The sequence below is a fragment of the Scardinius erythrophthalmus genome, assembly GCF_964197995.2.
Source record: "Scardinius erythrophthalmus genome assembly, chromosome: 11".
Classification (NCBI taxonomy): Eukaryota; Metazoa; Chordata; class Actinopteri; order Cypriniformes; family Leuciscidae; genus Scardinius; species Scardinius erythrophthalmus.
The window spans coordinates 8364212-8389504 of NC_138231.1; the positions used below are offsets into that span (position 1 = coordinate 8364212).

The 25293-nt window shown below is 36.4% G+C and overlaps 1 protein-coding gene across 2 annotated transcripts in view; it reads left to right on the top strand.

Moving 5' to 3' along the window:
* Positions 1-25293, top strand: part of slc35f1 (solute carrier family 35 member F1) — a 98764-nt gene that overhangs the window by 1966 nt on the left and 71505 nt on the right. Inside the window, exon 1 of one of the 2 annotated variants that reach the window (XM_081378086.1) lies at positions 5931-6235. The exons of the other annotated variant lie outside the window; for it this stretch is intronic. Within the exon in view, the coding sequence (XP_081234212.1) occupies positions 6199-6235 (37 nt within the window). The 5' untranslated portion in view covers positions 5931-6198. Of the gene's footprint in view, positions 1-5930; positions 6236-25293 lie in introns of those variants that run through there. 2 annotated transcript variants of the gene reach the window in all.

Here is a 25293-nt window from a genome sequence, read left to right on the forward strand (position 1 = left end):
GCCATATTCCAGGATGAAATTGAAAGTATTTGGGATGTTTTTCAGTAGACTTTATAGAGTGCTAGACTCTTACATTGTCAATACAAGATCTTGACCAAAAATGTATGCACCTCTTGATGGAGATAAATGATGTGATGTTATTTCCATCAAGAGGTGCATACATTTTCAATGAATTTAAGGTCTGGACTCAGAGGTGCCAATTCATGTGTGAAAATGATTTTTCATGCTCCCTCCCAACCATTCTTTCACAATTTGAGCCTGATGAATCTTGACACTGTCATACTGGAATATGAGCATAATGTGGGTTTTTTAAGAAATGAAAAGCTACACATATAACATGGCAAGAAACATAATAATCACAGCAATAATGATCCAATCATAGACTCTAGGTATTTGCCTATTTAAGTCCAAACAGTGACAATACGTTTCCCCCACTGAAATATTGAGGCACTTTTGGTGGCATTTCTGCCTCAAGCCCTGGTTAATTTCCGATCGTAATTTGGACGTTCCACTTTACAAATGTGTCAAAGTGTTCCTCTGACTTGTTCGTGTCGTTATGTTTGGTAATTTGCGTGTCTGTGTGTGTGAGGGTATCCGGACGGGAGGGTTCATTGGCTCCAGTTGTGTGTGTGGTTATGCAGAGAGGATGACAGCTGGTAGTCCTAGGTCAGATGAGTCAGGCGGCCCACTCTTTCTCTCTCTTTGCCATCTGCTGGTCCTTTTTATCCCCACCACTTGCCTTTATTTCCCAGAACAATATCCCAGGAGGTGGAATCTGTGCAGGGGCAGATCAGGTTGCACACTGGGTGCTTCTGTGCCCATTGTGAACCTGCCAAAAGTAGAATCTGCTCGTAGGGTGAAAGTGAGGCTGTTCTGACTGAGGAATCTTTTAACCAGTAGGATGCATCATTCCACTGTATAGAAATGAACATATTTAGTGCCACATCACTACTGTTATTGCTCATACCCCAAAACGTATGCACTAAAATGTACTGTGAAACTTATCCGATACTATTTGTGATACAGATTAGAGTGTTGCTTCAAATAAAATGGCTTATTTAGATAGATAAGAGTTATTTTGATCAAATCACACTTTATGTTCACTATCTATCTATCTATCTATCTATCTATCTATCTATCTATCTATCTATCTATCTATCTATCTATCTATCTATCTATCTATCTATCTATCTATCTATCTATCTATCTATCTATCTATCTATCTATCTATCTATCTATCTATCTATCTATCTGTCAGTATAGATATAGACCATTATATAGAGGCTAAGAGGCTCTTTTTGGCAGTATGAAACCACATAGCACTCCGAACACCCTAGCAACCACCTAGCAACGCCTTATTAACCACCTCGAACACGTTAGCAACAACCTAGCAATGCCCTATTAACCAGCAGTGCGATATGAAGCTTAATTGGCCCATTAATGGAGGAAAGATTCAGATTGCATTAATAACCCTCAAGGTTGTTTTACCCTGGTTGATTGTCTTCCATTTAGATTCAATAACCACATAAAGGAACAGTTCACTCAAAAATGTGAATCCTTTATGCTTTTTGGAGGTCTAGAGCGCCTAGTAACTGTTACATGGTGAGAGCAGCATAATGTTTCTTACATTTATAATTCCATGGCAAAAAATAACACCCTTTATTTTGTGTGAACTTGTATCAAGGGTAAAACCTGCCATGATACTGATTTTCACAGTCTGCAACGGGGCTGCAGAAACAATGTGACATAATAAGATATAAAATATGCAACGTCTATTAATTCCCCATGGCATGTTAGGAGCAGCATTAAAAAGGAGTTTGTCCTCCATTACCTTCGGTAGAGCTGTTTTCCGTCCTCACCTCAAAATGTGTGTGCGTAATGTTCAGCTGAAAACCAGATCCTTTGTTTCAGTGATTAATATTGTGCCAGTCCACAGTGATCTCAATCAAAATGTGTTTTTTTTTGGGGGGGGGGGGGGATCAGTTATTTTCTCTGACACATGGACAGTGAGGACAGCTAAGCTAAATCTAATTACATTTAGTCTGTAGAAAAACCCATTTGGTTCACATGGCAAGCAAAGTAAGATTTGCTTAAGATTTCTTTCTTGCATTACAGCTAATAATGTTTGCAAATGGATGGACTTTGTTTAAGGGGGGAATTGATAATGTTTTTCAATGGATTATATTTCTCTGAAATTGATCTACCCAGCAGTCCCAGCTTGTTCTGTGACATCTGGAGGGGTTGGGCATCTTGGTAAAATGTTAAGTCAAATGCAGCAGCCGTGCTACATTTTTAATCTCAGTAATACTAAAATAATAGCTTCTGTTAATTTGTTTTCAGTGTTAATTATGCCATAATTTACTCTCCCCTTAAACCACCCTAGGTGTATATGACTTTCGTATTTCAGCCAAAAACCAGTGAAAGGGTGACCTCTGACCCAACGAATGACGTAGCTTCTCTTATATCGAAAACATTTTTCTTTAAAAATTCTTGTTTTAGGGTGTGTTCATACTTGCCATGTTTGGTTCGATTAAAACAAACCCTGGTGCGATTGCTCTGTTAGTGCGATTCATTACAATAAGTGTGAATGCTCCCAGTCGAACACTTGTGCACACCAAACAAGCTGACCAAGACCGCTGAAAAAACAAACTCTGGTGCGGTTCGATGAAATATGAATGCAACACGGACCAAATACATGTAAACAAACCAAAAACGAGACAAGTCAAGACTTTTGAAAATCGTGTTCTAGTGTGTGCTCAGCATTAGTTCTCCTGAAACGAAGATCACACACACAGCAATGCTTTCTGCTAGTCTACAGCGTCCACATGGTAGGTTACTTAAATAATCAGATAATAATAAATAAAGATTCTGATAAATAATCAGAATCCTTGGTGCAGAATGTTTTTTTGAATTAAACAGCCTCTTTGAACCCCACAGATTCTGCTAGTCATACTAGTTTTTCACGTTGTCAGAGTTGTTAAGACGCAACGTAATCCTCGAAGAAAGTGTCTCCTTTTCTTAGCAACCGGGGAGATAATACATGGAATGTGCATGGCTCATTGAGGAGGGGGTGGGATGATGTTATTGTTCTGGTGCAGCCAAGCTATTCACATGGCTTCGTGGACTTCCTGGGTCTAACAGCGCAACTTTGTTCCCATTTCCTGTGGCACCATTACTGCTCGCCGAACAGCTGAAATCATGAGAAATGTTAAATGAAATGTGCCATTCATCCCTCCGAGGCGAAGATTTAGATGCCGAATCCTTTTGAATCCAAGTTTTCAATTTGGATCTTCATAAGAAATTATTCTAAATTACAATTTAGAATAAATGAATCAGATAAGATCAAATCAGATAAGCTCCAAAATTGAATCACAAACAAGACGTTCTATTTGCGAGCTTTGGAACGCAACCATTTCTTATATAGAAATATCGAAATGTTGCTTAAGGCTTAGAACTCACTGATCCAGTATTTCTCCGACGTGAAGTACCCTCTCAGAATAACAGAGGAGCAGATCTGATGATTTCTGCTCCCAGAATGGCTATTCCGGGCCTTGTGGCACGATGTAATTGGCTGTTTAATCATGTGGTGGTAATCAGGTCAGAGGAACTCACATGGCTTGACTTGGCAGGAGCTGTTAAAATTGAGTTAACATTCAGTCTTCGTTCCGAAATTCTCCTGATAATGAGCCTCATAGTTTTGTACGCAGCTTAATGCCCGTTTATTGCTTTGTGGAACAGTTATGAGCAATTTAATCCAGGCATCTTAATCGGCTTTATTTTGGCTTAGCTGGACCCTCTTTCAACTCCTTCCTCCATGCACTTTAATGTCTTTATTTCACTTTTTGGCAAGGCTGCATTAAAATGTATTTAGTATGATTCTGTACTGATAATAATTATGTTTTCATATATGTGATCATTTACTCACTCTCATTTCTGTCAGGACCACTATCGTCAAATACGATTGACAATTAGCATACAGTTAGGATTGGCGGTATGGTTCTGTTCGGGGCAAGAACTCCCTGCGCATCCATGCAGAGCTAAGAGCAGGGAGAGCAGCAATAACCCCCCCCTTAGGGGAAACAGAATAGAACCAACATGAATGTATTGCAGATATCATTAATTCAAGATTTTAAAGTACAACATAATTCGAGAATTGATTCGAGGGGAATCAGAATGCCAAATCCTGACTGACGAGAGGAGGAGCTGGGGATGGAGGAGGGTAATTCGCTCCTGAAAACGCGATAGCTGCTGATAATACTGAACGAGCTTATATATGTATACAGTGATAGGCGTCGTCATAGGCGTAATTTGCGGGTGGGACGGGTGGGACATGTCCCCACCACTTTTGAAACATCTCGCGGCACGAATGTACCAATACAAATAAACAAAACATCTCCAATTAACTACCAGAGCATTAATTTCGTTCGTTTGTCAAATAAGAGGCGATCTAGCGCTGAAATGTGTTGTTTTTGAAATCAAGTGATCAAAGTGCTCGTTGCCGCTGCGATCAGTGGCGCGCGGTCGGATACTGTGTCTGTTTGTGGCTCGCGCACAGTCTTCACTCGGACGCGCGCTTCAATCCATTGTGGAGAGAGACTTTCTATTCGTTCCGGTTAAATTACAAAACAAAATGCACACAAACGTGTCCATGCCTGATATACAACCACTGAAAAACATAATCGAGAGAAAAAAAAAAAAAAAAAAAAAAAAAAAAACCTACATGAGTGCGGATTGGAACCAAGAACCGAAAACCTCTCCCGCGCTGGGCGAAAGTTCTGCCCCTGGACCATTTAAATACACTCTTAAAATAGTCGGATCAACATATAATAGGCCTCATTAAACGACTAATTAAACCCAATCCCTGTAGGCCTACTATTTAAATCGATTGCTGGACATCGTAATGTTACTGTACATACATCTGTTTTATGATTTAGCATTGAGTTATCCCCCCCCACCTGTCCCACCCACTTTTTAAAACAAAGTTACGCCACTGGGCGTCGTATTCCTATAAGTAGACGTGGATCAGCTGAGAGTCAGCTGACGCGAGCTTGACTAACCTGACCTGCCAGAACTGACGCTACGCTTTGCAAATCTTTATTATTTTCCTTCTCGAACATTTGTGAAGATTTGTGAAGCCAAATGTTAGGTTTGTGTGAACATATCTAATATTTTTTATGGATATTTCACAGCATAAATCAAAATGTACAGTGAACACCAATGCATGATCTACAGTACATCACTATTCACTGTTTTTAATATATTGTAATACAATTAGAGTTTTTGATATATTTAAACATTTTAATATGTAATTTTATTTCTGTTTTGGCAAAGTATTTTGAAAGCTGAATTAATCCAGTCTTCAGTGTGTATATATATATAAACATTACCATTAAAAAAACTTGGGGTCTGTAAAATTAAATAATATTTTTACAAATCTAATAAAGAAATGTGCAAAAAAGTAAATGTTTATTTAAAAGTCTTTCAATGTCTTTAATTACATTCCCTTAAAGGGTTAGTTCACCCAAAAATGAAAATTCTGTCAGTAATTACTCACCCTCATGTTGTTCCAACCATGTAAGTCTTTCGTTCATCTTCGGAACACAAATTAAGATATTTTTGATGAAATCTGACAGAATTCTGACTCTTCCATAGGCTTCCAGTGTGACCGAAACTCACCGGCCCAGAATAGTTATTAAAAACATCGTTAAAATAGTCCAAGTGACTCCAGTGGCTCAATCTTAAGTATATCAAGCGACGAGAATACTTTTTGTGCGCAAAAACAAACAAAAATACCGACTTTATTCCACTATTCAATTCCTTCTCTCTGGGCCTCGTAGTGTTTTTGCGTAGCGCGTCTGTGTTGCACGTCATCACGCATCACTCACATGACCTTTTTCGGCCAATTGTGAGCCTACGTGGTGACGTTCAACACAGACACGCTGCGCAAAAACACTACGAGGCCCAGAGAGAAGGAATTGAATAGTGGAATAAAGTCGGTATTTTTGTTTGTTTTTGCGCACAAAAAGTATTCTCGTCGCTTGATATACTTAAGATTGAGCCACTGGAGTCACTTGGACTATTTTAACGATGTTTTTAATAACTATTCTGGGCCGGTGAGTTTCGGTCACACTGGAAGCCTATGGAAGAGTCAGAATTCTGTCAGATTTCATCAAAAATATCTTAATTTGTGTTCCGAAGATGAACGAAAGACTTACATGGTTGGAACAACATGAGGGTGAGTAATTACTGACAGAATTTTCATTTTTGGGTGAACTAACCCTTTAACATGTAGATATCGAAGAGGGGGGACATGGTAATTTTGTCAAGTAATACATGTTCCTGGATCAATATATTTTGTTGACCCTGGAACAATATTCCTGTCTGAAAATGTTGTCCTAACCATATCCCTACCCCTTGAACCTAACCCTATCCATAAACTTAAACTCTCTCTAAAATCAGAGGGAAATGACAGCTGAATAAAACTGATGTAGAAGCACCTAACCCTGGTTGTAAGCCTAAACTTGACAACTGTAAAAACTGTAAACTTGCCCCTTGAATCTGATTGGTTGATTGGAATGTTGTTACGATCAACAAAGATGTTGATCAAGGAACATGTTTTACTTGGTGAAATCAAGTTCACCAGAACAGCAGATATTAGATATTATTATTATTATTATTAGATATTTATGGGTTTGTGGGTGGTCTAAGATTAAAGAAATATCACACATCAGCTCAGGAGAGTGGAAAATGTCTGAAAATTTTGCCATTTCCAAACTCAGCAGTTGGTTTCTCCAATAAATCTTTTGGAGCGCTGAAGTTATGTGTGAGTGCGTGTCAGTGATGAGTGTTAGATGCTTTGCCCAGACATGTGGGTCATTCTTGGATCTATTCTGATTGTGCATAGAGGTGACGGGGAAGCTGGCTTTTGACAATATGGCCAAATTGAAGATAACAGAAAAAAAAATGAAATAAAAATTATTTTCCCTCAATTAATTGCCCCTCACAGCATTGCAGCAAAGTCAAATATCATCATTCACTTGACGTCTGATTCCCTCCAGTGAAACATGATTAATCAAGGTGAATTCAGGAGTGACGCCCTGTGTGTCAGTCTGCCGGTGAATGAAGGACGGCCAGGATTCAATTTGTCTCCGCATGGGCCACTGGAAAGCAGTGCTTTGATAGGGAGGATGGATAATCTTAGTGTGCTTCATCTGGAAAATTCCACTCATATTCCCAGCTCAAAAACAATGGCACCCTCAGGCCTCAAAGGGGATATGTACAGTACACTTTTCATAGAACCTGAGTTTATAATATTTCTTGCTCCTATAAACAAAGATTAAGTTTTACATTTCCATTGTTCACCCTCTTCCTGACTGTTTTTGCCACTGTACACTATAGTTTAAAAGTTTAGGGTCAGTCATTTTTTTTAGAAATAAATGAATACTTTTATTTAATGATGCACGATATACCGGCCACCATATCAGTATCGGCCAATATATGTTCATTTTTTAATGTTATCGTTATCAGACTGATAAGATAATTTGGCTGATATCCTAAAGCCGATAAATAATGGATTATTACTTTCAGCTGAGACACTTCAGAAGCGCACTGTTCGCCATGATGGTTTTGGATTGCTTGAAATTTGATTGAAATCACTTCAAAAAGGAAAATATGGTTAAGTGCAGTCCAAGTCTATCATTTAAGCTACATACAATTATAATGAGAACATTATAATTGTGTGCTTGGGTTATGGATTCTAATGGTGTGACATATATATTTTTTTTAATCAGGCTCTTAAAAATTCTATAAAAATTTGGATTTAGATTTATCGGCCAATATATCGGTTATCGGCTTTCAAATACAAATAATTATCGGTTATCGGTATGAGAAAAAAAAATCATATCGATATATCCCTACTTTTATTCACCAAGGATGCATTAAAATGATCAGTAGTGACTGAATTATAACATTACACAAATTTCTATTTCAAATAAATGTTGTTCTTTTGAACTTTCTATGCATGAATGATTTCTGAAAAATGATGCATCATGTTTTCCACAAAAATATAAAGCAGCACAACTGTTTTCAACATTGATAATGATAAAATGTTTCTTGAGCATCAAATCCGCATATTAGAAATGAGACTGAAAATTCAGCTTTGCATCACAGGAATACATTTTCATAATATATTCTTGCTGAATTTTTTATCAAATAAATGCAGCCTTGAACATAAGAGACTTCTTTCAAAAACAATTAAAAAAAAATCTAACCCAACCCAATTTTTTAAATGGTATTGTATACCTTTAATAGTTGTTTGTTTATGGCCTTTGTTGTGAGTGACAGACCTCTTTGCCAGTTAAATTAATGAAGCACAGTCCCAAGCTCTTTTAGTTCTCTGTGGCATATCTACAAAAAAGGAGGGAAAAATGTGAATTTTTCACATGGATATTTTCATAAGGGGTCAGTGACAGAGCTGCCGCATCTGTACGCATCCTGTCAGTTTTAAAAGCTGGTCATAATCTACACTGACAGCCACTTTTCATCACTGTGACTCGAGTGGTACAAAAAGCTTGAATGTTTGTCATGCAACACTTCCTTCTACTAGAAACCACTTGAACTGTCCTGTCTGGTGACTTGAGTTATTTCAGTGCACTGGAGCTGCATTTTTATGGTGGAGTCTGAAACTTAGAGGGAAAATTCATGGTAAAATTGTGCACCTAAAATTTTACTTGATCAAGGGATATATGATTCCTCATTATATGTCCGCTTTAATGCAAATAAAACTTCAGTGTACTATAGCTTAAAGTTCACCCTAAAATGAACATTAATTTATTATATAATTTAAATAATAAACAATCATTTACTCACTTTGGTGTTGTTGTAAGGCTTTATGGACCACAAAAGAAGAAGGTTTTTTTTCATGTTGCATACACTGTCGCATAGCTGTGCACAGGTCAGGATTTTCATTAAATAATACATCAAATTTCATATTGTATACCCACAGAACACTTAGAATAGATGGCATGTGTGTCACGATTTGGTCTCGTCTTAGTCACGTTTCATGTCTTTTGTCAAATTGTCACGTTTTAATGTCTGTCATGTGATCCCCTGTTCAAAGTCATGTGATCCTGCCATGTGTTCCCTTGTCTGATGTGTGATGTTGTCATTTGTTCATTCTTCACAGGTGTCCCTTGTCAGGTCATTGTGAATTTAAGCCCTCATGTTTGCCATGTGTTTTGTAAAGTTTTGTTTCCTGTGTCCATGTCCATGTCCTTTTTATGTTTAATCTTGTTTTGTTTAAATAAATACTGCCCTACTACTTGCCCCCAGTGGATCCGTTACAATGTGTCACGTGGGATCTTACTGTGATGCTTCCGTTCCTTTTTTAAAAAGCTATTCGTAAGCGGTAATTTTTTTTAATAAAAAAATCTTCTTTTGTGGTCCATAAAAGTAAGAAGGGCAGACCAACACCAGGGTGACTAAAGGATGACTTCATTTTCATTTTAGGTTGAACTATTCCCTTTATCTTTCAGATCTGACGACTCCCCAAGACCACTTATTGAAATGGCATTAGCACATAATTGGCCACATGTCAGTGATAACTGTCTGGTCTGATTTTAGCTGTTTTATTGTTTTGTGAACCTGTCACAATGTACAGCAGGTTTCGCTAAGAGGTGGGAAAAGAGTGCTTGCATAGACCTCTTAATGGTACATACACCTGTTATGGTTTTTGGAACAACAAAATTGCACATTATAAAAAAAAATATTATATATTTTTACATTTACTGTTCGAGTATGAGTGCCTTGATTATAGCCTTGAGTTTTCTTCTGGGAAGGTACACTGTAAAAACTAAAGGAGCCTCAAGTATCCTGTCGGATACTCAAGGAACTTCAAAATGTAATTTTGGTGCCTCAAAGCTCTTTTTCCTATAGTAGGGTTACTGGAGGAGCACTGACAATCTTTGAGGTTCTTGCTGGAACTTATGGGATCCTTTAAGCACTTTGTATTTACTTCAGAGGTTCTGGAGTCACCTTTTCATTACCATGAGACCTCGAAGTGCTTTAGGGGAAAACAGAGGAACTTAAATGCGATAAAAGGGTTATTGGAAGATCTTTTAACATTTAAGTGGTTCCTGGAAGATCTCTAATGTTAAAGCCAGCATCTGGAGGAACCCAATGGTTCAGTGAGGCCCGAATTAGATTATTATTCTATTATTATTATTATTATTATTATCCTATTATTATTATTATAGGCTACTTAAGTTTGATTCAGTATACATACCCAGGTGAAAAAGACGTACTATTAAATGTATTAAAAATGTACTTGAGTGTGTTTTTAGTAGACCTACTACAATACAAATATAGCCTACTTTAATGCATTTTTATTATTATTATTATTATTATTATTATAGGCAAGTTTGATTCAGTATACATACCCAGGTGAAAAAGATGTACTATTAAATGTATTAAAAATGTACTTGAGTGTGTTTTTAGTAGACCTACAAATCAAATATACTTTAATGCATTTTTAATACATTTAACAGTAACTATAGTCTTTTTCACTTGGGTAGCTTACATATATTTAGTATAGGCCTATTTTATTAAGTCATTTAAACCTTAAACAACAACACTAAATAATAATAATATTATATGAAGAAGAAGAAGCAGGAGGAGAAAAGTGTTTATTCTGTCACGAAACTGCTGCTATTCCTCTGCTGTCGTCGCTTCAGTGATCCTCGCGCTGCTCGCGCGCAACAAAGCTCAGCTGATCGTCATCAGGAAAGTAACGGCTCCTCTCATCAATGCTTCCGCCGTTTATTCGGCTCTCCATTACAAGGTTTGTAAACTCGCCAAATAAATATAAATACAGAGTCTACTCACTATATATTTAAACACACATATATATAAACTAAATTTATTATACATTACTACGTTTTTACAGTGTTTACCACTCGTTTATTTCACAGTATCTGGTATGAAGGTTTTAGCCGCGATGCTAACTACGTTGATCTAATGAACAAATGGAAATGATTGACTTATTGTCTTAGATTGATTTAGTCATTCAATTCAACATATTTTGTACAACTGTGTCTTCAAATTGCTGATATAGCCTAACTAATTTAGAAAATTCTCTGATTCTTGGCGTTTGTTATGAATAACAAAAACAGGTTATAGTTTGCTCTGTTTTTGTTTAGCCTAACTTTACTACAGGTGCCCTCATTCTCTCAAATACCATTTTAAAGCCATTTACTGGTCAATAAATATTATGTTGTGAATAATCATCTTTGTTCTTTTGTTTCCCCAGAACAACCATTACATTTCTAAAATAATCTGAACATTTCAGTGGCAACATTGAATTACAGTAAGTTACCTGCATCACATGCAAGTACTTTATTACTATGAACTTTCTCTGTGTGAAATTGTATTGTTTGACTGTGTACTTGTGTTTTTTAATCAGTTACTCTCTGAAAATCTTTTCTCATGATCTCAAATCTCATTCATGTTACTCAGAAAAATAATATCACAGGTTTGATTCACAAAAAATGCTATAGACATTTTAACTCTGAATTATAATTTCAAGTTTAGTCTTTTTCGACAAAAAAAAATAAAAAAAAGGAAAAAGCTATTAGGCTTCAGAAGACTTGCAACACAACCCATAACACATGAGTTGTGAACTCATTGATTATTTTTAGGATCTTTTCTGGGACATTTTTGGAGCTTAACCATTTTTACATAAATTGTTGCATTGAATTGAACTAGACAAGTGTACATAAGAATGGTTTCATGAATGATTTACACAATTGTTTTCTTCTTGTGTTTCATGCAGTGAAACTGAATGGTGACTGGGGTTGCATTATGCCTGAGATCTGCTTTTGGGTTCCACAGACAGAAAGTCAAACAGGTTTGGAACGTCACAAGGCTGAGGAAATTATTTAAATTTCACAACTATCACTTTAATAACATTACTAACAGTAAATTTTGTACTTTGCAGGGATCTCGGTAAGCTGAAATACAAGTTTGACCAAGAATAAAAATCCTCCTGTAGACCTGAAAATCATCGAAGTGCCTGGACCATCCACCAGAAAAGAGGAAAAACAAACGGAAAACGATGCTGTACTTTTTCACTTTTCCAACTCTTTAAGTACCTCACACCAACTTGGTCCCATAGTGACTTTTTTGACCACAAACGAAATTGCTGATCGTGTGAATTCATATTGAAATGACTGAATTCACCAGTGAACATTCACAGAACAACAGATCATTTTACTGCACCTTAACTCTGTTTCGGGTCGAAGCCTCTACTTCTACTTCCTCTATCTTGTTTCATGAGAATACTCAACAACCATTTATGAACACTGTTGATTCAAGTCACACATTTAAGCTTTTCAAAAGCCATAGTGTACATTACAGTCTCCAGTCTAACGGCATCCCAGACTTAAACATTTTATGATTCAAAATAGCTGAATAACTAACCATCTGAGATTTCGGTATAGAGATAAAGGTTACAGCACAATGAGTGTATATTAGCACTGTTGTTTGTTTTTGGCATCTGATAGAGCTTTTGGACTTGGAAACAGTGATGTCAGACTAACCATCGGACTGAAACACAAATGTTTTAAAGTTAAGTATGATGGACATTTTTAATTAGTTCAAATGTAATTTTTTTACATTGATTTATTTCGTGGAACATATGTGTTTCCATGCATTTTGTTGAGATGTCTTTTCTTGTTTATCTATTGTATATACATGGTTGATTATTCATGTTGCTTATGTATTACACTATTTTTTTGTGTAGTCATTGATATTAATCTGTAGTTAGCTTTTTTCCCCATGTGCATGGAAGTGTATGTATAAAAATGAATATCAAATATGTAATAAACAATTCTTATTTTGTATTTGGTTCAATTTGTTTATTATAATAGATGTCAAAGGTAACCATAGTAACAACATGAAATTAAATATTAAAAAAAAATGAAATTTGGTTCCTGGAGGCACCCAAAGTGGTTCCACACAGTGCCTAATATAAGAGTTCCTCAGGAAACCTGTGTGGTTCCTCAGAGAACCGCCCCTTTTTAAAGGGTGCCTAGAGGATCTACAGACGGTTCCGCCGGTGTGGCAAAGTGAAGAACCCCAAAAGGTTCCTCCAGGCACCTTTTATTTTTACAGTGTACATGTCACAATATTCCTCATTTAAATAATGAGGCGCGCAAAAAACCAGTGAGGCCTGGTTGAGTTGCATTAGTAGTGTGTTGAAACTGGCAGTTATGGTAAGCGGCATGACATTTCCGAAACACACTCGAAGTAGTGACCAATCACAACACACTGGTCCAACCGACCAATCAGAGCACATTGCACTCTGTGTCCAGAAAATGTTTTTTTTTTTATTTTATTTTTTATCATAAACCATATATAATTATATGGTAATTTCAAGATTGAATAGCAGAGCCTCAGAAACTACACCTCTTAAAGATTAAAGAGAGAAGGAAAGACACAGTGATTTATCATGTCTTAGGGGTTAATGAAAGGGCTGGACCATCCCTGTTTGTCTTGACACAAGGATTTCATGTTCATTTCCTGCTGCTTAAATGGAACGCAGTCTCCATTTCCTGTCCCCTAGTGTCCAATAAACAGACATTACGACTAAGACATTTCAGTGCCATTAGTCAATATCCGCCACGGATAAAATCTAAGTGTCAGATGGCACAATGTCAATGCAATAAGGCATCTGTAAAATCAAAATCTGAGTGGTTTACTGATACTCGAATGTGTTAATGCACAGCTATGAGGATGTTTCTTCAACTACAGGTACTTTTAAGTCCCAGGGTTGATATTTATTTTAGATTATTCTATTTTTTTTTACACTTGTTCCAGACACAGACTTTCAATCTTAATATATGAAAATAAATCATATACAACATTTTGTAATTTAAAAAAAAATAAAATTATAAATACAAATTGTGATAAACTAAACAAAATTTAAATATCTATTTTTATGATTTGTTTATTGTGTGGAAATGATTTATATACATTTTTTGTAAAGGTTAATATCACTTGTGAACTGAATATATTGTGCGTCATTTCCAATCAGACAGTAATTTTGTCATATTATGCTTTAAATTATTACTTTAAAAAGTATTAAACTATGACTAAATTGTGTGTTTCAGCATACATTTAATGCTAGCTATGAGCAAGGCAAAATTGTTGGCCATTTTATTAAAAACATTATTTAAAATATAATTTCCACCACAATATGAACATGATATGTATATGATACATTTGAGATATGGTGGAAATTATGTATGTATGTCCACAGTTACACATTGTAAGTGGACAAATGACAAAAATCGGCGCTTTTTTAATGTATGAGAAGATTTCCTTTCTAAAAGGCCAAAAGTGTCCACAGTTGAAGAAACACCCATGCACATACTGATATTGGATGAGAATAAAGATTTTTATGCCAGAAACATTTGAGCATTTCCGTCAGCTTTAAAAACACCCCGTCAAGTCCAGTCTGCCAGGAAATTCTGAGATCAGAGTCAAAGGTCATTACAGAGAGGATGTGTCGCTGAAGATGGCAGGAGTCCAATTTTCCGGCCCTGTTCGCCCATTTAGCGGTGTCTTCATGACTGCCAAGGGGTGATGTAAGGCGAGGAGCATCCGCACATAATCAAGGCATTGATCGCACTGGGGCTGTTTGAACATTTTCTCCACACCTCCAGTGGTCATGCAGACTAGACGATCACACTGGAAGAACAGAAAATGCTTTTCCGCTCCATCTTTTCAATGTCAAATTGAAGCTAGTAGAGTGTTATTCTGACAAATCACTATAGTTTTTGATAAAATCCTTAGGTCTATTTAATGTCCTGGATTTTTCCGTATATATTTTAAAAAAATATACATATAATAAAGCATTAAGTGCTAAAAGCTGACGTATTTTTTATTTTAAGACTATTTTTGCATGCTAGTGTATTAATCTTACTATTTATACATGATATATGTGCATAGAATGTAAATTTTCTGTATGCATAGAGTGTCGGATGGCAAATCGTGCAGTATAACCAAAAACACTGCACATTATAATATATCCCACAATGCAATGTGCTTAAACTCCCATTCCCAGTGCAACAAATGGACCAGAAAATTAAAACGCTCATTTGACTGGCAAAAAAAGAAGAAATTTTAAATTGAATAAATAATACTCTTTATTTGGGAAGTAATTTGGCATGTTTTCAATACATAGCGTAATATTCTATTTAAATTTATATTCTATTAAATTTTATTATAAATAGGTAACACTACAATAAGGTCTCATTTGTTAACATTAGTTGTGTTAACTAACATGAACTAACAATGAGCAATACATTTTTTACAGTATTTATTCATTTTGTTAATGTTAGTTAATAAAAATAAAGTTGTACATTTTTGTTCATGTTAGTTCACTGTGCAATTACAATACAGCTTTTGATTTTCACAATGTATTAGTGAATGTTAACTACAGTAATTAACCTTATTGTAAAGTGTTACCTATAAGTAATGTTTAAAATATATTTAAAACTATGTATTTATATTATTAATATTTTTTATTTAATCTATTTTAAATCTATTTTAAAAATCTATTGATATAATAATGTGTATATCAAACATCAATCATTTTCTGACTGTTAATTGCTACTGTGTCATGTCGCCTTTGTGTGTTTTTGCTTGTCAAATTGCTTGTTACTGGAAACCAGTACCTGTGTTAGTCTCAACAAGTGGCTTGTTTCTAGGGTTAACTAGTTCTCACATGCTTACATCACTTATATCATGTCATGCACTGAAAGACCTGAGGATCTTTTCTATGCATACTGCTCTTTGTCATTTTTTGATTCTGTATCATCCCTGAGAGTTTTCCCAAGATGCACTTAGCATGCGCAGACACCTTTTAGCATGCACGGTGAGCGCTCCAGACTCTGCTAGCCGCGTCCCAGCAGAGCAGCAAAGCTAAGCTAAGCAGAGCAGGGCCGTGAACGTGGCTTCACTGATGAACGGGGATCTCTGGGCAGAAGCAGGGGGTCGGATCATTGACTTGTGGGAACTCATTAGCCCACCTGGCAAACCTTAAACTACATTATTATTCTTCTGTGGTTTTCTCCTTAGCCCTGATTCCTCTGATGGAATGGGTTCATATACTCCCATCACTGGTTAATGTGGTTTAGGCTTGACTAACTGGGTCAGGCTTCAGGAGCCACAGCTAAAGACCTTCATCTGCTCTCAGGAGTAAATGTGAAACAGTCCCTGAAGGCACAGATTAAGAGAATAAGACTGAAAACTAGAAAGCTGGGAAAAAGAGAAGAAAAGGGCTGAAGAGAAAGTAAGAAAAAATTATGTTCGAAACAAAAGCTTTTCTGCAGTTCGTGGTGAATTGTGCTTCAGCTGTGTACCAATCTGTCTTCAGATTTGGCTGATTATTATGCTATAAGTAAGTTTTGTTATGACAAATTGCTTGCATTTGTTTGGTTAAAAGTGTCTTTTAAATTATTAACTATATATATTACTATTCATTGGGATTTGACTGGCTCACAACGAGGTGAACAGGCTATAAAATGATTGGTTAATATTTTTTCTTGCCCATGCATCCTTGATTATGTGAGCTGAAAGTTAGAGTTGTGGAAATATATATTTAAATGAAATATTATGACTGTATTATATAATAATGCGCATCATTATTTTTATGAATCAGGTTAGAGACCAGAGACATTTATCAAGAAATGTAATGTGGCCCAAAAATTTTTTTTAAGCTGAAATATAACTTTTTCAATGTTAAAATACTTAACCTCCAGCTGAATAGCGTACAAACTTTCAACTAATAAATATGATACTTCCCTAATTGGTTAATCACAGTACATTAAAACAATTGTTTTGTATTACAAGTTTTCTGAAATGTTATATTTTAATGTTAAGTTTTCAAATACACTATCTAATTAAATATGCACTAATTTGCATACATTTCCAGAACAGAAATCTGAACATTGGACAAAGCTTGTTTCATTTTCTTGACATATGACAGTTCAAGGTTTTTACATAGGGGATTTTGGATATCTCCATAAAGCAGAAAGGATTGTCAACAGCCAGACAACTTCACCATGTTTTTAGGAATAAAATGTTATACAAATGTTATAAAATGATTTATCATATTTTCATAATAAATGGGTAACACTTTACAATAAGGTTCATTAGTTAACTACATTAGTTAACATTAATTAATAATGAACTGCACTTATACAGCATTTGTTCATCTTTGTTAATGTTAATTTCAACATTTACTAATACTTTATTCAAATCTTGTTAACATTAGTAAATGCACTGTGAACTAACATGAACAAACAATGAACAGCTTTATTTTTATTAACAAAGATGAACAAAAACAGTAGTAAATGTATTGCTCATTGTTAGTTCATGTTAGTTAATACATTTACTAATGTTTAATAAAGGAACCTTATTGTAAAGTGTTACCTAAATGTTTGAATATTCATTGTCAAAACCTTCAGAATAAAACTTAAGTAGAGATTTGTTACTCAGTGCATGAGAAAATAACTCATTTTGAGGAAACAGCCATCAAAAATATGTATTGTGTTTGAAATATGCAGATGCAAATAGATAAAGTGTGACATATTAAACACTTAAATGTGTATTTGGGATGTTTTCTACTAGTCTGAAAGAAGACATGTTATGAAAGCAAAATACTGTCATTTTTTTTATCTGTGCATGAAATAAACAAACAAAAAACAAACATTTGTTTTGTCTGTAGTGTCTGGCATTAATATGTTGAGGCGACTAACTATAAGCCATTTTTTGGTTGATTTGCATAAACATTGGCTCAGTTCATTGAATTTGGGCTGATTCATTTGATTAATAGTGGGAAACCTGTTTGAAAACAGTCATTCTTTTTGCAGTTCCATTTGGCAATGCTAAAAAGCGCAGAATTTCACACTTGACCTTTAAAGAACGAAATTGTTAAATGAAGCGGCTTTCGCCCCGCACCCTCTCAGGCTTGTTCGGTCAGGGCTTGTTCCGTTTAGACATGCTGCGCACATGGTTCATGAATAGATGTGTTTGTGAGGAAGCGATCCTGTGAAATATCAGCCCTCTCCTTGTGGGGTCATGAATGTGGGAACAAAGAGAGATTCTGTGTATGTGAGGAAGAGGATGTCATCGCACATAAGACCCATCAGTTATGCATATTTTTAGGCCGGAGAACATTCAGGGATCCCAAACTCACGCTATTGGTTGAAACAGCCTATGAATGGCTTATAATTGACTTTGCATATTAAGATGGGATAGGAAAACTGTATGCATTATACCTTTACAAATTGAGGTTATTGATGCAGTTCTGTGTATATGTATAAAAATATACAGTATATTAATTATATAAATTGCTATTATCTTAAAAACATTCATTTCATCAACATATAAATTTTGATGGAGTTTGGAGATTATAAAATGTCATCATCAAATACGTCATGATTTGCATAAATCAAAGCAGTGTTAGCTGCTTCATTTCAGCAATATAAATGCAGTTTTCCTGACGTGCCGTTGTGGAATTGTGTGTGGTGTAGCCGCTGAAGGAAATGCTTGTGTTTGGATTAAATATGCAACTGTTGTAGCAGGTAGAGAGATGAAGGTCTCTGCCAGCATAGACACCTTTTCACATCTGACAGCTCAGTGCCAGATATGGAATGATGGGATATTGAAGGACTGCAGGGTTTGTTTTAGGCTCAAAGCCGGTGTGTTTGGCCTGACAACTGTGTGTTTATCATGCATGGAGTCACTGATCATGGATGCATCCTTTGCCTTGGATTGTAACTTCCTGTTTGATGAAAGTGTTGTTGCTTGTAGGAAATGTTGGCAGATTTCTTTGCTGGAAGACTGATGAAATGGTTGTCTTACCTCATAAATTTGCTGCCTTCTTAGGGGGATGATATATGTGTTAACTCGCTGGTTTTCAAAGGTTCTGCTAACTTAGATTAAGTAAAAAAAAAAAAAAAAAAGCTTGTACACATCCTATCAGGAGTTTTTATTAGAGACATTTTCTTGGTTGCAAATTCAGTTATTTTGACAAAATGCCAACGGCTGTGCACTTCTCAGCATGCGTTCCCTCCTTTCTGCTTCATCTTCAATAGTACTCCCGCCAGAGCGGAGAACTGCTGGTCGATTCTCCGGCCGTGGCTCCCGCTGGCTGATGCCCCTTTGGAGATGGTAAAGTGGCTGCACTCCAAAGGCTGCTACAGAGATGAATGATTATCCCTGGGCTGCTGGATGACCTGCGGCCGTATAATTCCCATCTGAGTTGACGCAACTCCAGCTTCACCGCCCCCTCTCTGGCTTTTTCATTTGTTGGTGTTTTTGATAAATAATGCAGCCTCACCTATCAGCATCAGTAGTCTGCAAGGCCTTCTTTGGAGAATTGAGCTGCAAGGCCAGTTAAATAGGGTGGCTGTCCTTTGGCCTTCTTGATTATACTGGGTGTTCAATAGAGATAAAGTTTTTTAATGTTAAAAATCTTCTTTTATCCCAGTTTACCAGATGACTAGTGCTGGTTGTGGCACAAAAATGACAGAAACCTATTGTAAAGCTACTGTAGTTTTCGACTGAACTACTTTTTATATGTAAATTTGTTTTAATCATTGCTTTTTTAAATTAATCGTTCTCTGTAAGTGATCAGCTAACTTAACTTAAAAAAGTGAGGAAACCCGTTGCCTTAAAATTAAGTAAATAAACTTCATGCGCAATTGAAAAAAATACGTTATGTGGAATTGTCAAGTTCACGTAACTTAATTTTTTTTATAATTAGGTTACTCGGTTATTTACTTAATTTTAAGACAATGGGTTTCCTCACTTTTTTTAAGTTAAGTCAACTGATCACTTGTGTTTGATTGAATGGTTCATTTATTCATTCATTCATTCAAAAGTTTGGGGTCATTTCAGCTAGGCTACATTTATTCAATGAAAAATACAGCAAAAACAGTGTGAAATATCATATATATACATTAATGTAATGAGTTACATGTTTATACACTCACCTAAAGGATTATTAGGAACACCTGTTCAATTTCTCATTAATGCAATTATCTAATCAACCACACATGGCAGTTGCTTCATTGCATTTAGGGGTGTGGTCCTGGTCAAGACAATCTCCTGAACTCCAAACTGAATGTCAGAATGGGAAAGAAAGGTGATTTAAGCAATTTTGAGCGTGGCATGGTTGTTGGTGCCAGACGGCCGGTCTGAGTATTTCACAATCTGCTCAGTTACTGGGATTTTCACGCACAACCATTTCTAGGGTTAACAAAGAATGGTGTGAAAAGGGAAAAACATCCAGTATGCGGCAGTCCTGTGGGCGAAAATGCCTTGTTGATGCTAGAGGTCAGAGGAGAATGGGCCGACTGATTCAAGCTGATAGAAGAGCAACTTTGAATGAAATAACCACTCGTTACAACCAAGGTATGCAACAAAGCATTTGTGAAGCCACAACACGCACAACCTTGAGGCGGATGGGCTACAACAGCAGAAGACCCCACCGGGTACCACTCATCTCCACTACAAATAGGAAAAAGAGGCTACAATTTGCACGAGCTCACCAAAATTGGACAGTTGAAGACTGGAAAAATGTTGCCTGGTCTGATGAGTCTCGATTTCTGTTGAGACATTCAGATGGTAGAGTCAGAATTTGGCGTAAACAGAATGAGAACATGGATCCATCATGCCTTGTTACCACTGTGCAGGCTGGTGGTGGTGGTGTAATGGTGTGGGGGATGTTTTCTTGGCACACTTTAGGCCCCTTAGTGCCAATTGGGCATCGTTTAAATGCCACGGCCTACCTGAGCATTGTTTCTGACCATGTCCATCCCTTTATGACCACCATGTACCCATCCTCTGATGGCTACTTCCAGCAGGATAATGCACCATGTCACAAAGCTCGAATCATTTCAAATTGGTTTCTTGAACATGACAATGAGTTCACTGTACTAAAATGACCCCCACAGTCACCAGATCTCAACCCAATATAGCATCTTTGGGATGTGGTGGAACGGGAGCTTCGTGCCCTGGATGTGCATCCCACAAATCTCCATCAACTGCAAGATGCTATCCTATCAATATGGGCCAACATTTCTAAAGAATGCTTTCAGCACCTTGTTGAATTAATGCCACGTAGAATTAAGGCAGTTCTGAAGGCGAAAGGGGGACAAACACAGTATTAGTATAGTGTTCCTAATAATCCTTTAGGTGAGTGTACGTGTACACACACACACACACACACACACACACACACACACACACACACACACACACACACACATATTAATCTTGACATAGATTGGACATTAAGACGTAAACTGTAATTATGTGAGCTGTATAACAATTATTTACATTTATCTCTTTGCTACACATTTAAAAATTAATGACATGCAGGTTTGCAACAGCATGAGTGAATAATGATAGACTATTCATTTGTGCGTGAACTGTTTTATGTGTGCACAGTCATGAGCATATATTATGTGTGGGCGTGTGTCCACATGGACTAATTGGTGTGCGTGTGTGCATTGAGACTGCAAAGCGTTGCGGCAGACTGGATGTGCAAGGAGTGTGTGGATCTCCTTATCTCATGACCCTCTCTGAGACTGTTTCACAGAACCACTGAAGCAGGAAATGTGCTGTAACAGAGGACAGTGATTGCAGCTTGTATCCAGTCAGCAAGGATTGTACCTGAATGCAACTTTCTGAAGGCATATATCATTTCAGTGTAAGTCGAGTTTGAGCCTAGAAAACAGTACAATCAGGCCACCCTTCTCTTAGATGAGAACTATACGGTTGATTTGAATAATTCATGAGAGCGGTATGCCTGAGTAACTCCTTATTACCTTGTAAGAGCAGGTAAATTATTCAGAGAATGAACATCTTGGATTATATTTCACAAAAAGATGAAATAAGGTTTGCGATTTAGTGTCTTGTGAAATAGATTTGAGGTTAGGATGTACCCATCGTGCTCATCGATATTCTTGTCAGCTAGGAGCAGCTTCTTTCTCTATGACGATAACAAATGAAGCCGCAGAAATTCTGGAGCATCACTTTTGTTCATTCACATACAGAGATTCTCAATCTTTCTTTTCAGAAGGGTTGTCTTATCATAATTACTCATCTTTTAGAGAGGGTTGGAGAGGATGCACCCTACAGAACGATTGAATTGTATTGAATTCTTGGTCACACTTTATATTAGGGTACAATTCTCACTAAAAATGAACTATTAACTATGACTTTTGCCTTAATAATCTCCTAATTACTGCTTAATAGTTAGTAAGTTGTTTAGTTTAGGTATTGGGTCTGATTAAGAGATGTAGAATATGGTCGTGCAGAATAAGGCATTAATATGTGCTTTAAACAGCCAATATCCTAGTAATATGCATGCTAATACGCAACTAGTTAATAGTGAGAATTGGACTCTAAACTAAATTGTTACTGAATTCTTTAATGCCTGACGGTTTTGATCTCAATTGGTCCTTTGTGACAGCCGATTCGACCCAATTAAGTAATCAACAAAAGTGTCATTATGTATCATTTTGAATCTACTTGTATCGTCAATTTTTTTGCACCACTGTTTTCATTGCTGGACCAAGGCCAATGAGATTTATGCAGTACTCCTCTTGATTTGGATGTGTAGCCTACATTTTATAATTTCTTTTAAATGGAGTGTTTATTGGTTTTTAACAGAAAATAACATACAAATGAACACATATCTACATTATATAAAACAAATAAGCAAACAGTGACATGTTAAACAGCCGCTCACATGTGAGAACAAAACAGTGAGGAATTAACTATTTTATTTCATTATATTGTAATTAAAGGGATAGTTCACCCAAAAAGTTGTTCCAAACCAGTATGACTTTCTTTCTTTCTATCTAAAGAAGATACTTTAAAGAATGTATAAAAAACAAATAGTTGACTATAACCATTGACTTCCATAGTATTTTTTTTTAAATACATACTATGGAAGTCAATGGGGCTCATCAACTGTTTGTTTCAGACATTCTTCAAAATATTTTCTGATTTTGATAGAACTGTGCATTTAGTCAGACACTGATTTGTCTTGGATGTTTCTCGTTAACCTTTCCATCAAGCCTTATGTGTTTTTAGGGGCATTTATCATTAAGTTTTATTTGTATGATGTTCATTAGTACAGGACTCTACTTCACATGGAGAACCCCGCTGGAGTTTCTGCATTCGCTATGAAAGAATGATGTCACTCTCTAATGAACGTCTATTTGATTAGTAAATGATAGTATCTGTTGCAGATAGTGAATGTATAATTAATTAGGTCATGATGATGCTAATCTTGAAGGTAATTGCTGGGATTTCCATGCTAATTTAGGTAGTAATCATATTCAAACCTAATCAGTATGAACAGATTGAAGAAATGATTCTCATAAAAATGAACAATCTGTCATTATTTACTCACGCTTATGTGATTCAAAACTCGTATGATTGGAAAAACATTTCACCTTAAAAATGAAAAATGTCATTATTTACTCACGCTCATGTAATTCCAAACCCGTATGGTTTGGTTTCTTTATTGGAAAAGTTTTGAAGAATGTACTTTTGTCACTTTTCACTATCCTGTCTCAAAATCATGAGCACTATGAATGTTACTTCAGGAGTTTTGTTCCAGTAATGCATAAACTAAAAGTTGATGGAAGTGTCTGCTAATTTACAAGTTTGAATCTGCATAATGTAACTGCTAAACAATTCCTAGTTGTACAGTGTCACTTGTATTCATCAGTATGTCATGTGATGGTGCCAATTAAGTAGTCGTGCTGCTTGCTGAAGGTTTCTGATTGACAACGAAGCTGTGATCACTAGTAATTTTTTGTGCCATTTGACAGGCATCTCTGCGGGACGTACGTTAATGGTTGAATAAAAGTTTTATGTGCTTGTCTGCTGTCTTCTGCTCTTGGTCATGACACCTCATCTTGGTTCGCAGCCAAGTATTGCTGTCTTTTAGACCTCTAATTAAGTTTGATGAAGCACTGCGGCATCCCATTATACTTCAAGTCTCATGCTTTAACCATCTTTTTCCCATCAGGCTGATGTGAAGCTCATTATGATTTAACTTTTGTTTTAAGAGTGCCTGCCAATGTCCGTCTTCTTTGAAACAGTGACTGCATTCCAATTTGCAAACTATCTGTATGTTATAGTATGCAAGATAAGGATCATCGTGTCTCAAATCATAGCAAGTTAAAAATAGTATGTCAAAACTGACAAGGAATACTAATTACACTGAATTTTCGAAGCATGTTCATGCATTATGTTTAGGGTAATATTTACATTTATTCATTTGCCCAAAGCACCTTACAATTAAAGAGGCAATAACCACGAGAAGTGCTAGTAAAACAAAGTTTCAGGCATCACTCAGGATAATACAAGCTAGAGTAGGGAGGGATTAAGAAATAGTGAGAGACAAAGAAATATTAAAGTTAATTCACCCAAAAATTAAAATTCTGTCATCATTTACTCACCCTCATGTCGTTAATCTTCGAAGCACAAATTAAGATATTTGAATGAAATCTGAGAGATTTCTGTACCTACATTGACAGCTACACATCTACCACTTTGACATTTCAAAAAGTTCATAAAGAGATCGTAAAACTAATCCATATGAATCGAGCGGTTTGGTCCAAATTTTATGAAGAGACTCGATCGCTTTATATGGTGAACATATTTAATTAGGCTTTTATTCACATATAAACATTCATTTGCGCGCACATCAGATCTGGTAAACTGAAGCCTAAGCATGATTGCTTGACGTTGGAGAACAAGTGAGGTTCATGTTACGCAGCACGTTTGAGATTCTGCAAGAACAAATGAGGTTTGATCTTGTGCGTTAAGTACGGTTCAGCTTTATGTTCGCTGATCACTGTTTAAATGAGACTAAAAACCTAAATTCAATCAAGCCTCTTTAGACAATTTGGACTAAACCGCTCAATTCATATAGCCTAGAAATCTAGACGCACCCTAGCGGCAGCAAAATTAATTTTGCAGCCAGGGCAGTCTAGCAACTCTCCGTTGACTTTCGATCTGGAAAAACCTAAATTAGGTCAGGCCAATCACGTCGTGTATAGAGTAGGTGGGCGGGCTTAACATAATGACGACAGAGTTGCAACGGTTCCCTGCTACTTGAAAACAAAGAATGGCTGCTGCAGGAGAACAGTCTTTCGAATCGGCTTTGTCCGCGACTCTGGAGGACTTGGAGTTAAGTTT